At 37.6% G+C, this 16,711-nt stretch overlaps 2 protein-coding genes across 2 annotated transcripts in view; both read right to left on the bottom strand.

Annotated features, from left to right (window-relative positions):
* Positions 1–16,711, bottom strand: part of LOC137240841 (ATP-binding cassette subfamily G member 4) — a 232,296-nt gene that overhangs the window by 45,082 nt on the left and 170,503 nt on the right. The gene's annotated exons all lie outside the window — the stretch shown is intronic.
* Positions 12,059–14,814, bottom strand: LOC137240845 (brachyurin-like). The gene is made up of 2 exons (XM_067767714.1): positions 12,972–14,814; positions 12,059–12,839 (listed from the first exon to the last, which is right to left on the bottom strand). The coding sequence occupies exons 1-2, from the start codon at positions 13,238–13,240 to the stop codon at positions 12,272–12,274; spliced, it is 837 nt and encodes a 278-aa protein (XP_067623815.1). The 5' UTR covers positions 13,241–14,814; the 3' UTR covers positions 12,059–12,271.

Here is a 16,711-nt window from a genome sequence, read left to right as displayed (position 1 = left end):
ATTTGTATATGTGCGTGAAAATCGATGGTAGCGTGCTCCGCCCACCACACCGATGATCCTGGGTTCCGCCCCGGGCAAATCAGCATCAAAATTTTTGAAACCAGTTTTTTCAATTGGAAGAAAATTTTTCTAAGCGGGGTCGCCTCTCGGCAATGTTTGGCAAGCACACCGAGTTTATTTCTGCCATGAAAAGCTTTTCAGTGAAAACTCATCTTCAGATGCCGTTCGCAGTCCGTATTAAACAAGTAGGAAAAACTAAAAAGGAGCACGACGCAAATTGGAAGAGAAGCTCTGCAAGAAATCTCTTCGGAGGTTATCGCGCCTTACAATTATTTATTTATTTATATAACGTAGCATGCTATACCTCCGCCACTTTTGTGGAATTAAATCCGGGCCGTATGCAAAAGATTAGTTTAAGGTCTTTAGTTGCAATACAGCAAAAGATTATTTTAAGGTCTTTAGTTGCAATACAACATAACTGAAGACCTTAAAACAATCTTTTGCATACGGTCTGGATTTAATTCCAATAAAGTGTGCAGAATATATGTATCTACCAACCTCTTACTGATCTGTTTAACCTCTTCTTGCAGCAGTGGCGAATCGACTCAAACAATTTTTTCCCCAAATGGGAATCAGGTCATAAATGTGGAGCAGAGATTGAGTTACTTGGATGCAGTTTATAAGGATGTTCCCAGGCGAGTCAGTCTCAACGGAATAGTAAGAAATGTTATCTTAAAGCTTCATAGCGTAAGGAAACCCCTTTTATCCTACATTTAGAATTTACAAACCATAAAACGCCAACGCAAATAATTATCTTTCTCATCCGTAAGCTTTATAGTACTTTTTATTAAGTTCAAAATACTTATGACGCACTTTAGCATAACGAACGTAATCCGAATGTAAACCAGGCTTCTTATATAATTTGAAGTGAAATGACGGTGATGTGTAATAGTGTCAATGTAACTAGTGTCAATGAAAAATTGCGCGATTTTTAATTCCATGTTTTCTATTCATATTATGAAACGATTTTAAAATATTTTTTCGATTTAATTTCCAAAGTTTAAAAAAAGCATTTTTTTTTCAATATTTTGGAAATTAGTGATAGTAAATATATCGTATCATAATAAGAAATAGAGCCTACGATTTCTTGAACGTGTTCGAGAAGAGACTTCTCGCGAGATTTTCGAATCTGGAATTACTCGTAAGGCTCGTGAGATTCTCGAATCTTGAATTAATTGTAAAGGCTTGGTTTCCTCGAAAGCGGTGCCGCTATATAGCGGCCGTTACATAGCGGTAGAGTATGTTGTTAAAAATGTTGCAGTGCAAAAGTAATTATGTGTAAACTAAGAATACGGTGAAATTCACCGTAACGTAATATAGCGGTAGAAACTCGTTCATCACCGTTTTTTGTCACCGCTGTTGTCAAAGCGGTGAACATTTTTTCAAATATTTATAAAATAAACAATATTTTTGAAAATAATTTTTTTTGAACATGTTTTATGTTTGTATGTGCAGTTAAAAAAAATCAGGCGCAAAACTAAAAAGAAAGGAAAAATGTTAAATAAAATTTTGTGGATCGTCTGCCGTAAGTGTTCATAGTTTCCAACACAGCTGGTGTGTCAGTTTAAAAATAGATAACATACCAATTTAAAGCTTTGAAGAAGCCAACACTAATGGGCCAGCAGAATCACCACCACAAACTCCAATACGATTAACAGTGGTAGTACAAATTTTCCCGGTATCGAAAATAGATGTACCATAATCTTCAGCACATACTTTGCTCGAGATTCATTTAAAATTGGCAAACTGTAAAACTGGTGAATTCGATGTGGATGTATTACAAGTAAGACCCCCGAAGCCACTGCACTCAGAAAAAATGGTACTAAAACGAACGAAACAAGTTCAAAATTAGGAACATTCGTTGAAAAAAGTCTGTTATGTACGTTTTATCTAAATTCGTGACCGATGGACTTGTTTCAAAAACAGTTTTTCCAAGAACAGCGTTCATATTTTATGACCAGTTTGGTATTAATGTACATATGAATATTCCGTGCTCATTTCAAGCACTATTTTTGCTCGATTTAAGATTTTCCGTTCTCACGCTTCGAGACGCAATCGAGGTCCATTTAGCAGTTTTCGTTCTCAATTCAAGAACGGTTTGTGCTTGATCATTCGTGGGAGTGGGAAGGTAATTTTATTAATAGGTACCCAATTATTTTCATTAATTAATGTAGTGAAATTGACTGTTCAATATATTTTCGTATAATAACTTTTCATTTACTGACAATAAGTACAAATCATATTTTTATAACAATATTTCAGTATAAATTCAAAGTTAAAATGCATTAAAGTTAAATATTTTGTATTTTGAATTGAGTTGAACTGATAGTCTGATAAATGATATCTAAGAGTTTAATTTATATAAATTCAAATTAACTAATTCAGGATGGACACCGATCTCTTCGTGGTCTCAATGTTGTTATACTGTTACTCTCTTGTATAGTTTCCTGACTGTCCATTCCCACATTAATAACAAATAAAATTATCATTAAAATCCAAAAGTTTAAGAAAAAACGAGTAATATGCACTTTTTCATATATTTCTCTTAAGCACGGGTTTAAGTACAAGTTCAACTCAGTTTGGCAGTTAAACTACGATTAAACTTATTCTGCAGGCTACTTGAACTGAAGTTTAAGCTGAGCTTAAGCGGCCGTTCTGGTAGGGTTAAACTATAGTTAACCTATCGGTGATTTGCGTTCATTCGAAATGGCGTCGAATATACCCAACAAGGATTTGGGCTTGAGTACCATTAGAGCTCATGTTGATAACTAGCATTCTCAAGAGTTCTTACGAAACAGTGGTTGAACTTGAAAATCATAGCAAACTCAGCAGAAGGAGGGTTTTTATAAAGCGAAAAATGCTATTACCTAAGTTGAAAACACGATAGTGCCCAACTTGTGGTTCTTTGCCTGGACTCAAGTGTAAGATTCCAATCCTTGTTTTTACAAATAAAATAAAATATATATAAATTTATTTTTGACAAATTACGCTTTAACAGTGATATCAATCAGGGGTTTATTTCTCACAATAAATAGCTGTTGGCTTTGATGTTACCACCTTGGACATTTTTTTGCACTTTACCTCAACTCAATATCGAATGTAGTATATCAACTGGAGAAATGTGTTCAATATTCATTTGAGGACTGTACATTACTCAAAATCTCGCAAAGGGTGGATAATAATTTGAAAATGCTAATGACGTTGGAGATCAACTGGAGAACTATAAATTTTACAAAATTACTCAAAGTTGGTTAGTGATTGGAGAATGAAGTTGCATATCAACTTGAGAACTCTCTGGTTTAAAACAATTAGATAGTGATGTTGGACATCACCTCCGGAACTAGAGATATATACAAATTATCTATTTGAACGAAAAATAATAGCTAATAGAAAATAGAAGATAAAAAATTGTATTAAACAAGTAAAGAAGGCTAAGTTCCGGTGTAACCTAACATTACATATTCAGTTGCCAAATTACAGCTTCCAACACTTTCAAATTAAAAAAAAAAAATAAATGTAAGGCGCGATAACCTCCGAAGAGATCTAAGGCCGAGCTTCTCTTCCAATTTGCGTCGTGCTCCTCTTGATTTTCCCTACAAATTGGCCGGACGGGACCTTCATGTTTTATGCCGACTCCGAACGGCATCTGCAAGGCAGATGAGTTTTCACTGAGAGCTTTTCATGGCAGAAATACACCCGGAGCGCTTGCCAAACACTGCCGAGGGGCGACCCCGCTTAGAAAAATTTTCATCTAATTGAAAAACCTTATTTCTAAAATTTTGATGTTGCTTTGCCCGGGCATTGAACCCAGGGCATACGGTGTGATAGGCGGAGCACGCTACCATCACACCACGGTGGCCGCTTTCAAATTACCTTCTTTTAAAAGTGGGCAGTGTCTTGCCCATTGTCCAAAATTTTACTAATTTTCTATTCCGCGTCAAGGTCAACCCACCCACCAAGTTTCACCGCTTTATCCATCTTTGGTAATGAATTATCGCACTTTTTCGGTTAAGATGCATTACAAATTGCCGGAAAAAAACGCTCGCTTGCCGCATTATCGATTTTGTTCTTTTTTTTAGATACCCTATGAAAAGGTTAACAAGTTTGCCAAGTTTTGTGATGTAAGTTATCATCCATTTTTGATTAAGGAGTAATAATAATGCAAAAATAGATTTGTTGAAGCTGCATTAATTACTGTATAATCACGCTATTGGTATAAAAAGTGAGCCTGGTAAGCGTTGCATTTCGCTCACTTTAATTAGCGAAGGCAATTCACAAATAAATATTGAGATATTTCAAAATTAACTCAAGCTGTTGTGTTAGAAGTTGGATGGACGTGGCTAAGTGAATTTTTTTTTACCATGATCATTTTGTTATGTATGTATCTATTTCGAAAATGAGCAAACCATTAAACGCGTGTGAGAGCTTTATTCAGCTTTATCAAATACAGCCTCACACAGACATTAAAAAAGTTTGTTTACACGCAAGCAAATTTCGCTTGCTAGAAAAATAATTTGTTCGACGTCCAGCATCTAAGCAAGCAGAAAAAGCGTGGACTGATTGATGGGAATATATCTAATGTCATGTAGAAATCCTACGACCTTAGACTCACAAAGTTGCTCATATTTCTAAGGAGACAAGACTTAAGTCTCAAGATTGGCATAATAAGTATATAAGTTAGGCCGCGTAAGTAAAAGCAGATGTAGGAAGGGCGAACTGCAGGAAGAAACAATGGAGTACGTTCTGTGTTCGTGTGATGCCCTCGAGAGCTCAAAGCTGCAGCTACCAGAGGCGACAGAGTTGCCAGATCTCGAAGCAGCAATTAAGCTGGGTCCTAGAAACTTTTAGTATTTGCCAAAGGGTTCTGTTGCCTAATTGGGGGTCTTCCGTTTGGTCGTCAAACAAATTCTGTTAACACTTTGGACAGTTTCAGTCTATGAAGGTCTTTATTGACCTACCAATTGAAACTAATATAACCAGCGTCAAAGCCAGAAATTAAGTTGTTGCTGCTGCTTTCATCACTGGATTAATCGCCTAGAGATATTTTTGTTCTTCTCGTTTAGAAATTACCTAATGAGTCTTAAAGCTAAAGCCGTTATTTCAAATCCCAAAACATTTCGGTATTAAGAATTCAAATTTGTTCAGTTACGGTTTTTGTAAATGGTTATGTGTGCTCATCACTGATCTATCTCGATAAGTTACTGTCATCATCAGAAGCTACCAACTCAACTGAGTATAAAAATAAAAAAAATAGCATATGCCTGTAGCCCTACAGGTCTGCGGCTAGGCACGAGGATTCTCATATCCGATATAGCAGGGACGTTGTTGTTGTTGTCGAGATAGTGTTTCTCCCTGAAGGCTTTGGGGAGTGTTATCGATGTGATGGTCTTTTGCCGGATAAAGATCCGGTACGCACCGGTAATACAGCACCATTAAGGTGCTAGCCCGACCATCTCGTGAACGATTTATAATCGCCACATTAAACCTTCAGGGCATCCCTCCCTCCCCACCCCAAGTTCCATGAGGAGCCTGGGGTCGCCAGAGCCTCGTCTGTTAGTGAAACGGGATTCGCCGCGGAGAGGTGAGGTTGCCAATTGGGTTTGGAGAAGCTATATATTGCGCTGGAAACCTGAAAGGGTTGCGCTACACAGCCGCTGGTATTTTAGTCGCCTCTTACGACAGACATACCTACCGCGGGTATATTCTGACCGCCTAACCCGCTGGGACGGCGATCCCCGTCTAAACACATTACATGTCCCTTCTACATACACTGGACTGTTATTGGAAGTGGCCTCCATCCAAACTTTCCAAACTAAAGATCTCACAACAAGGGCATCCAGCCAAACACTATGGAATTTAGATTACACTTTTTCGCATTGTGCCACACGGTGCAGATTTTAGGGTATACTTTTTCTCAATATCCCCAACATTGTAAAGAATATGCCTTGAGAAAAGTCTCGGTGGCATGGTAAAAAGACCATGAGAAAATGCTTGTCTTACTGGGTATCTCGCCGGTGTTCAAACGACTGGGAAATGTTTTTGCTTTGTGACACATTTTGCTTGTTTAAGATAAAAATAAAAAGTTCAAACTGATGGCGTGGTCTTACTTTTACTTTTCTATATTATTAAGAAAACAAGTAAGAACGGGAATGTCTTCGGTTGTGCCATAACTTTAATGAATGGAGCTGAACAATAATGTGTTGAATTTTAAAAAATTCATAAAATCTGAACAATGAGATATATGGGATAAATTATTATACATACAAACGATCTTACCGATTTTTTCATACAACAATGTGTGCCTTATTGTAAACATCCAGAGAAGATACAACATCAAGATTTTAGATGTTAAAATGAGGAAGGAATTTTGTTAAACTTTTTATCTGAACTATCGGATTCATTGTATATATAATATATATAGGATCGATATTAATTATTTTTTCAGGCAATAACATATTCTGTATTTGTGAGCATCTCAGAAAATTTGAAGCTTTTAGCGGTTAAAATGAAGAAGACATTCTGTTAAACCTCCTGTCTGAACAGTCAGTTGTATGAGACATATATTATATATATGACGGATCTAACACATTTAAAAAATGACCATGTATGCCTTATATGTAAACATCCTGTGAAACTTCAGTCTTCTAGCAGTTAAAGAGAGAAATAAATGACAAAAACCCTACTATTTGAAAAATCGGTTGTATATTCCCCATATATGCTATAGTGGTCGGATCTGGTCCGTTCCGACAAATGCTCACCCAAATATACCAGCTCCCCAAATTTTCATCGATATATCTCAAAAATTTAGGGTAAGTTCGCGTTCAAACAGACAAACAGACGGACGAACGGATATCATCCGGATCATTTCAGTATACTTATTGATGGGTCTAACATGTCTTTTTTAAAGCCTTACAATTTTGAGATTCGTGACAAACTAAATATACCAATTCATTCACATGAAAGTTATTAAAACGGGAAACAAAGTGGAGGCAGTGTAGATTCAAATATAATATTTATAATATCTTAACTCATGAAACTTGCAATGTAGACATTATTTCAACAATTAATAATAGTCACTAGAACTCGGGAAAATATTAATTTAAGCACAGCTGAAAATTAGACATGTGTCTTGTACAAATTTGTCTTTAATTAAAAATAAAACATAAAAAATTGAAATTTTTTCAATTCTGCGTAAAGTTTTTAAGATCTGATCTTAAAATGACTTTCAAAGGTTTTTTTTTTATAAATATTTATGTATATCACGTTTGAACTCAGCAGACCATTATTTTCATAACATATACAAGTATATACACACAAAAAAAATTGAGTGCAGTGTTAACACTTTTCGGAGAAATATCAAAACTTTTTGTATTCGTTGTAATGAGTAAGGGTAGATGTGAACAGCAAGTCGCAGTGGTGTGGTGGTAGTGTTTCCGCCTTTCACAGCAAATGTCCTAAATTCAAGTCCCGGTCGAGTTAACTTAAACATTTTTTCTTTATTATTCTAGCTTTCATGAAATGGTATATTCTGTTTGACGCGAAACTCAAAATTGTAAGTCCAAAAAGGAGAAGAGATGGACACACCACCAACAAGTATATCGAAGTGATCAGGATGACGATCTAAGTCGATTTAGTCATGTCCGCCTGTCTGTTTGAACGCAAACTTGTTCCTTAATTTTTGAGATATCTTCCGGGACGAAGCGGATCGGACCACTATAGCATACATCCTCATATAACCGATTTTTCAGAAAAGAGGTTTTTTTAATATCTTTCTGAATTTGTCAAACAGAAGCTCAGAATTTACTAGATGCTGTTATATATGGGACATATTGTTTTCTGAAAAGATCGTAGAGACCGGTCGTATATATAGTATATATTCAATACAACTGATTGTTCAAATGGGAAGCTTTTCGTAATTTCTGCCCCACTACAGCTACAAGCTTAAAATGTAATCAAATGCTTACGCATACGTCATATAGTGTACGGATAAGTGATTCCTGGTCATAGCTATCGTACACTGAGAGAAAAAGACTGGTAAAATTAACCGAAATACGGGTCAATTAAAACGAAATTTCTGTCAATTTTATCCATCGCAACAAGATGTTGAATCAACTGCGCACAAATCGTTGATTCGTAATTGACCGTTTTAGTAGTCAAATGAACAATAAAAGTTGTTGCGACAGCTTAGTTCGCATTTGCAAGGCAGATGAGTTTTCACTGAGATCTTTTCATGGCAGAAATACACTCGGAGTGCTTGCCGAACAGTGCCGAGGTGCGACCCCGATTAGAAAATTTTCTTCTAATTTAAAAACCTTATTTCTAAAATTTTTTTGTTGCTTTGCCCGGGGTGTGAACCCAGGGCATACGGTATGGTAGACGGAGCACGCTACCAATACACAACGACGGCCGCCATATAAATACGTAAATATGTGCATAAATATAGTACACAGCATACATAAGTACAAAGTAGAGAGCGCAGTGAGCGTAAAATTCGCTTTGAAATTTGCTCATATGTTGACTGTTGATCGCTGTTGAAATGACCAGTGAGATCAGTTGTGCTAACAAAAAAATCAGTTAGATTGATTAGGAATCTGTCAATTTTGCAGAATTTTGTTAACTTAAGAGCGACAATTTCTCTTCTGTTGAAATGACTAAACTAATTTGTTCGCTTGACAAAGAACTCGGTCGAGTTAACCATGATTCGATCAATTTCACCGAATCTCCGTTAAGTCAAGAACAACAGAACCGATTTGTTGATTTTACTAGCACCATTTCTTTCTGTGTATGTACAAAAAACGTAGATTAGCTATTTTTTTATTTTATATTTATAGAAAAAGTCGCTCACGTACATCTCGTCTCTATATAGTACACATCTAATACAACTGATTGTTCGGATATAACGAATGAGATAAGATCATTACTTCATTCATTACAGCTCCATTCATGAAAGGTATGAAGTCTTCGGCACAGCCGAAAACGGTCCCGTCCTTACTTGTTATTATTTAGATTCAACTTATTGATTTGTCATATGTGTACAGCAAGCCGCTGTTGTGTGGTGATATCATGATGAGCCTTTCATACCGAACGTCGTCGATAGTTCAGAACCCGGCAGGCGTAACTTTGATTTATTTGCATGACTTTTAAGAAGCTTTTACCCCTTAGTCTCCCTCCCAATCTCTCCCTTTTTTATTATCCTTTTATAAACTCCCCTCTCTGCGTCTCTTTCTCCCTCACCGTCTTTTCCATCCCTCCTTTGATCTCAAGCTCCCTGTCCTTCTCCCTCTCCCGTTCTATCTATGCCTATCTCTTTTCTGGAAAGGTTAGCATTTACAGTCAAAATAATAATAATAACTGGACGTAATGGCAGCATACTGCCCTCAAGTGGCCCAATGGAACCAGGCTAATCCTAGCAAATTTTGTTTGCGAGTTTTTGGTGGGCAGTGGTTTGTCATCTAAATTGGTTCATCTACAGCAAAACTATCACCTGAGTCCGAGCTATCGAAAAAAAACTGATTTTTTCGGTAGCCACCATCGACTTAATCGGTAGCGCCTAGTGATTTGTTTTACATCCTACTTAAGTCAACAGGAAAAGTCGGTAGTCTCAACCGAAAAAAAGTTTATGTTAGCATTGCTCATCCATTCATCGGTCTATTCGTCAGCCTATTTGTCCTTGGATTCATCATAACATGTTTTTTTGCAATAACTGTCATTTAAAGAAATGTATTATAATGAAATTCAACACACTACTTTTTCTGACCGCGACTAATAATCTTGTAAAAAATAAATACTATTTCCAAATATAATTCTGTGATACACTGCTAAAATTTTATATACTTCATAAGGTTGACTTAAAAACTGTATTTGACTATATTGAAAAAAGTCGTGGTTACGCCTACCAGGCCACTCGAAAATCTTTGAATCGTCTTCAAAAACTGTTGAAGATTATTATCTATAACGGTCTTTACTTTTTTAAAGACAATTGCCCTAGACAAGACTAATAAAATCGGTCTCCTAATTTCTGTATAAAAATGAAAAGTACACATATAGAACACGCATACAAATATGTGGTCTGTACCACTTCTTTCCATGTATTAGGCAATGAAAAAAATGTATATTTTTCATAAAAATACATTTACACAGCGATTTCAGATAATCATAAGTGGAGTGGGATTCATCGACTTCCTATTTCTCGAAATATTTGCATATCCAGCTCTAAGTTTAAACATTTAAAAATCTATAAAGCTACATGGCAGTCACCCGATCGAAAAATACGGCACAGAGTATAGGAAAAAATTTAAAATATCACCGAAAATTCGGCGACAGACGGAAGGTTTCAAACCCGGGTCAAATTTCTGGCAGAACGAAAAGGGCGATCGGGTAAGAAATGTTCAGTGAGTGCTCAGATTTTATAGGGAAGTCATCTACGTCTTCTTAAATAGAGGCAGCGTTATAGAACCTAGCGATGTTGATAATACTGTGACGAATACTAGCAACACTAAGGGGTACTATCATCTCTAAGCCGATACTGAGCAGTGACTTTTATGTACATAACCAAATTAATCATTATGTCTACACATATGTCCATACAAGCAGCGGAGAGCAACGCACAAACACATGCATATATCTGAGATACTCCCAAAAGTAGGCAATAATTTGTGCAAGTATCACTCACATATACACGCGCATATGGGAGGCTATAGACGTGCATCTGTAGTTATAGCTGATAAGTTTATAGCTGATAAATAAGTAGTAGATTCTAGAAACAGAAACGCCTAGATGTATGCGAGCGACACAGCACAGAGTATACAAGAGCACCAGCTGAGTAATCAGAATGAGTTTGATTTAAGCACGCTATCTATCGAGAAGTAGTAGTATTGTGAAGTACTTGAATAAAGGCCATTTTGCATTATTGAATAGTGGAGTTATTTATTCAACAGTTTAGTGATTCGAACGTTAGTAAAAGATTTGAAATATGAGGAATACCACTTAAATTCGTTACAATACTAAACCCGCTCTTCACAACAATTGCTACTTGAGCATTCCACGGTTGGTACGGGACAAATGTATACATTTTTTTTATTTTTAAGTCTTAACTCAAGAAAAACTATAACTTCTTCAGACAAAGTTTTTAGTGCATTAGGATTGTATGGTACATGTGCAAATAAAAATAGAAACCTGCTCTTGAAATATTTGTATATGTGCGTGAAAATCGATGGTAGCGTGCTCCGCCCACCACACCGATGATCCTGGGTTCCGCCCCGGGCAAATCAGCATCAAAATTTTTGAAACCAGTTTTTTCAATTGGAAGAAAATTTTTCTAAGCGGGGTCGCCTCTCGGCAATGTTTGGCAAGCACACCGAGTTTATTTCTGCCATGAAAAGCTTTTCAGTGAAAACTCATCTTCAGATGCCGTTCGCAGTCCGTATTAAACAAGTAGGAAAAACTAAAAAGGAGCACGACGCAAATTGGAAGAGAAGCTCTGCAAGAAATCTCTTCGGAGGTTATCGCGCCTTACAATTATTTATTTATTTATATAACGTAGCATGCTATACCTCCGCCACTTTTGTGGAATTAAATCCGCGCCGTATGCAAAAGATTATTTTAAGGTCTTTAGTTGCAATACAGCAAAAGATTATTTTAAGGTCTTTAGTTGCAATACAACATAACTGAAGACCTTAAAACAATCTTTTGCATACGGTCTGGATTTAATTCCAATAAAGTGTGCAGAATATATGTATCTACCAACCTCTTACTGATCTGTTTAACCTCTTCTTGCAGCAGTGGCGAATCGACTCAAACAATTTTTTCCCCAAATGGGAATCAGGTCATAAATGTGGAGCAGAGATTGAGTTACTTGGATGCAGTTTATAAGGATGTTCCCAGGCGAGTCAGTCTCAACGGAATAGTAAGAAATGTTATCTTAAAACTTCATAGCGTAAGGAAACCCCTTTTATCCTACATTTAGAATTTACAAACCATAAAACGCCAACGCAAATAATTTTCTTTCTCATTTTACAGAAGTAAGCTTTATAGCACTTTTTATTAATTTCAAAATAATTATGACGCAGTTTAGCATAACGAACGTAATTCGAATGAAAACCAGTCTTCTTATATAATTTGAATTGATGAATTACTTTTTATAATTTATACTTATACATAATTTATAATTTTGAGGTCAATATTTTTTAGGAATACAAGCACTTTCTAATATTTAAAGTCTAAGCCCCGTCTTTGTTCGAATCCAATACAAATAGGAAGTGACACGAGTATATCCAGATGGTTCACCAGCTTCACATCCATTGTTTGAAAAAAAAGATATAATACCAATTTGAAGATCTGTGTTTGCCACCACCAATGGGCCACCAGAATCACCAGCACAAACTCCCTCACGATTGGCAGAGACAGTACACATTTTGCCGCTATCGATACCGTTCATATACCAGTATACTTCAGCACATACGTCGTTCGAGATCACTTTAAAAGTGGCAAACTTTAAAACAGGTGAATATGATACATCCGCATCAGAGGTAAGGCCCCATCCAGAAGCCACTACATTTTCATCAACGTAAGGTGGATGGGGTAAAGCACAGTTTGGTAGGGTCACCGGCTTAATAGCATCTGAATATGTTACAGCTGGAATTTTGATCAAAGCTATATCATTTCTAAGAGTTATCCCATCGAATTCGGGATGAACTATAATGTCACATTTGTCTACCTCCAGGCTTACAGTGGAATCTAAGTAAGTGGTGCTTCCTAAGTATATGGTCACCTTCACAGCACTGAAATTGAAAGGATGGACTAGATGTGATTGCATATCGACAGTACGTTATTGGGTGATTAACTTATTAATTTTTCTTTTCGTCAATTGTCTCACACCCTAAAACATACAGTACATATAATTCATAACTTACGGTAAAGTACAATGAGCAACCGTCAGCACCCATTCATTGCTTATTAGAGAACCACCACAAAAGAACAAAATTTCACCATTATTTACATGCAATCCAGCTTGATAAGGAATTTGATTAGCGGCAGCCGTTCCACCATTTACTATACGTGGACTTACAACTGCCTTTTGCACCGTAGACACCAATGGTTCACGTTGTGTATTTCTAAGTCCCCGAATTTCGAATGCCGAGGCTATGCATAGTAGAAGCGACAGAGCTACGATCGATTCCATGTTACTGCTGTTCAAGAAAATTTAGACTGCTAAAAGTAATTTTGTCGCAAAAGTATGTATGTATTTCGGCAAAGCACAGCACAGTATTTGCTGGATATAAGTACCAATACAAATGCAGTAGTAATAAGAGGAAAGTGCTTTTATAAATACCGGCTTTTAAGCACAGTCTGTGCTTATACTGATATTCCCGTCCATATCTACATAAAGATGGTCTGCTTCGGGTGAATGTGAGATTCGCCCATTCGACCTTGACCTACAAAGAACGACACCCTATCATAATCCCTGAAAAATCGCGATTCGCGACTGTCTATATTAACTTCCTGCATGAGCTATTTATCCACGTCGAGGCATGTCTCTTGGAACAATGCCTAAGGCAGGAAGTCTGTATCCCCCGGCTAAAACCCCTTATAAAGAAATGTATACACCAATGTAAGACCTGTACCCTCCATAAGCAGCAGATGCGCTCGCAAATCATGGCAGCGTTGCCCCCTGAACGATGAACTTATGCTCCTTCTTTTCCTATCACCGGTGTGAACTTTGCGGAGGCTTTTCACACAAAAGCGCCTTTGCTAAGGTCTCACACCCTACTAAAAGGCTACGTGGCCGTTTTTGCTTGTTGCAGGAACTCATTAAATCATTTTTGAGGAATTCACCATTCTCTTAGTGAAGATAAAAGCCGTCTTAAACTCTCGCCCGATTTCACCTCTCCCCAAGACCCCTCTAAATTCACTGTTCTCACCCCCGCCACTTCCTCAGAGGCTGTACTCTCCTGGCCATCCCTGATGTGGATCATTGTCCCTAATTTGGAAAGGGTAAAAAGCATCCATCACCAGTTTAGCAAAAGATGGAAAGAAGATTACTTAGAAGATCTCCAGAAAAGACAAAAGTGGAAAAATCCACAAACTGAGCCCAAAGTCGGTGAATGCGTTTGTATTCACGACGACTCACTTCCCCCGACAGAGTGGCGTCTAGGACGCATTGAAAAATTATACCCATGGACAGACAGTCCTATAAGCGTGGTCGACGTTCGCACTCAAGCCGGCGCCCTAAAACGCCCACTTGTAAAATTATGTTTCCTCCCACATAACGAAACCCTAGATAGGGCAAGCACGGAAGACCCACCAAGTTACAACTGAACTACCTCTTCCACTCCTACCGCATTCCCGTCGCAACCATATCATATTTCGTAGACTCAAGCAATCTGAGATCCCCTTCATTTAGCAGTTCCCTTCCCTAAAATATTTGTACAACTGTTATTTCAGATTGTGATGGATCGCGCTCTGGAAGCGGCACCCTGACAGTCCTTGCGGTCAGAAGTTATCGCGCGCAGCCCGCCGCTGCAAACCAACTATAGACGATGCCGCATATGTACACGCAAACCACGCCCTTCGCAATAGCAGTGTATTCAAAGCCACAAAGGTGGATACTCGCGAGGGCGCATAAGTTATGTTTAAATTATTTGGCGCTATCGCACGCCACAGACGAATGGATCTCGCATGATAGCTGCCGAACCTGCGGCTTAAGACACCACTCCCTGCTGCATCGACGGGACGCAAGCCCGAGCACCCCACCCCATACCCAGGCACCCCAGCCTAGTCACCAAGCAGTACCACCTCAGGTACCCTCTGCCCCCACCGTGCGACCCCGTTCTCGCCCAGCTACCGACGCACCACCCCCAGCATCTACTACCTACCATTCGACGCCCCGTTCGGTGCACTGCTCAAGGGCTGCAGGCTGCCACCTTCAGGGGAAATGTGTCATACCTTTTAGTACGATATGCGTTACGTACACTTCAAGAATTCCAGGATGCTCTAGCCGCTGAACGCGCCTAGGGCGGGGACGATGGTTGAGCGACTGTCGCAGTCGTCCATAACCAACTCCTCTTTTTTTATAAATATATATTTTCTTTTATATAACACCAACTGTTAAATTGAATTTGAATTGAATTTTTTATATTGAATTTATATCCCTTCTTCTTATAAGTCCTTCCTAAATACACTAGATATATGTAAATATGTACATTGAATCTTTTTATACATTAATATTTTGATCCATTATATCTATTATATTTAAGACTCATGAATTGTTCTTTATAAATTAGGGCAAGGCGTATAACACTTCACACTTCGCCGCTCTGGCAACCCCATCCATGAGTTGACAGATCGGTTTGTATGTAAATAAAAAAATAAAAATAAATGTAAGGCGCGATAACCTCCGAAGAGATCTAAGGCCGAGCTTGCTAGACACTGCCGAGGGGCGACCCCGCTTAGAAAAATTTTCTTCTAATTGAAAAATCTTATTTCTAAAATTTTGATGTTGCTTTGCCCGGGAGTTGAACCCAGGGCATACGGTGTGATAGGCGGAGCACGCTACCATCACACCACGGTGGCCGCCATATGTATGTATATGTATGTGCATATGTATATATCGTTGAGATTTTTAATTCATTCGAAATTTGAATCATCCCGTGTGTGACGAATAAAATTGTAAGCCCGCTTGAATTTAAGAAAACCCTCTATTTTCCGCCAAATGATTGTAATTAGGCAGTCACGGCATGTTCAAAACTCTAAAACCAAAACTCAAAACCACTATCTAGTAAAATCAATCTGAAAAAGCACCGCAATCCAAAGGTATTTAACTCTGTGGACGTACCTCAACCATTGACAAGTTCTCAGGAGAAATTGTCCAGCCACCATCAAATCTCGATCATAAAATGGATTACGCGGCTTCCACTTTTGCTAATATCCCAAAATCGGCTTTACAGAAACTATCCACATGTAGTAATACTAATTTAAGACGTTGTCTGGGTCTAATAAGATCTACTCCAACATATATTATATACCATTTGGCGGGGGAGATGCCAACGATTTACAGTCTTGAAATGGCAACAGTTAAAGAAATTATAAAATGTATAGCATACAACCTACCAATGAAAAATATGATAATCACAGTTAAATTAAATAAAAATACTAGCTATTACAAAATATACCACAAATACAAACTAATTTTTTACAACATTGCAACAGTCAATCCTAAAACAAAGTCATCAAAGAAAATATATACAGACGACAACTTTTTTAAAAATTCGTCAAAAAATAAAGAGCGCGACAAGAGTATTATAAATACAATCTATAAGGAAAAAATACAACGACTAGAATCACAACAATTTGAAATAATATTTACTGATGGATCAGTCAAAGGTAATATAACAGGAGCTCCTTTTGTTCATGAAAAATCTAACACTATTAAATAATACTATAGCAATAAAAAAGTGGCATCGATGACAGCTGAATTAGTAGCAATACAACAGGCAGTTGAATTTGCCATAATACACAATATTAAGAAAAAAGCAATAATTACAGACAGCCTAAGCAGCAGTTTTGCAATAAAAAACAAGTAAGGAAGGCTAAGTTCGGCTGTAACCGAACATTACATACTCAGCTGAGAGCTTTGAAGACAAAATAAGGGAAA

This window comes from Eurosta solidaginis, chromosome 2, assembly GCF_040869045.1.
Source record: "Eurosta solidaginis isolate ZX-2024a chromosome 2, ASM4086904v1, whole genome shotgun sequence".
NCBI lineage: Eukaryota > Metazoa > Arthropoda > Insecta > Diptera > Tephritidae > Eurosta > Eurosta solidaginis.
This window is presented reverse-complemented; position numbering and strand designations above follow the sequence as displayed.

Bases quoted from the DNA above. Each gene is read 5' to 3' on its own strand.
- LOC137240845 (XM_067767714.1), bottom strand. From the start codon at position 13,240: ATGGAATCGATCGTAGCTCTGTCGCTTCTACTATGCATAGCCTCGGCA. The intron at 12,840-12,971 runs GTAAGTTATGAA...TTTCAATTTCAG, and splicing joins GTTGCTCATTGTACTTTACC to TGCTGTGAAGGTGACCATAT.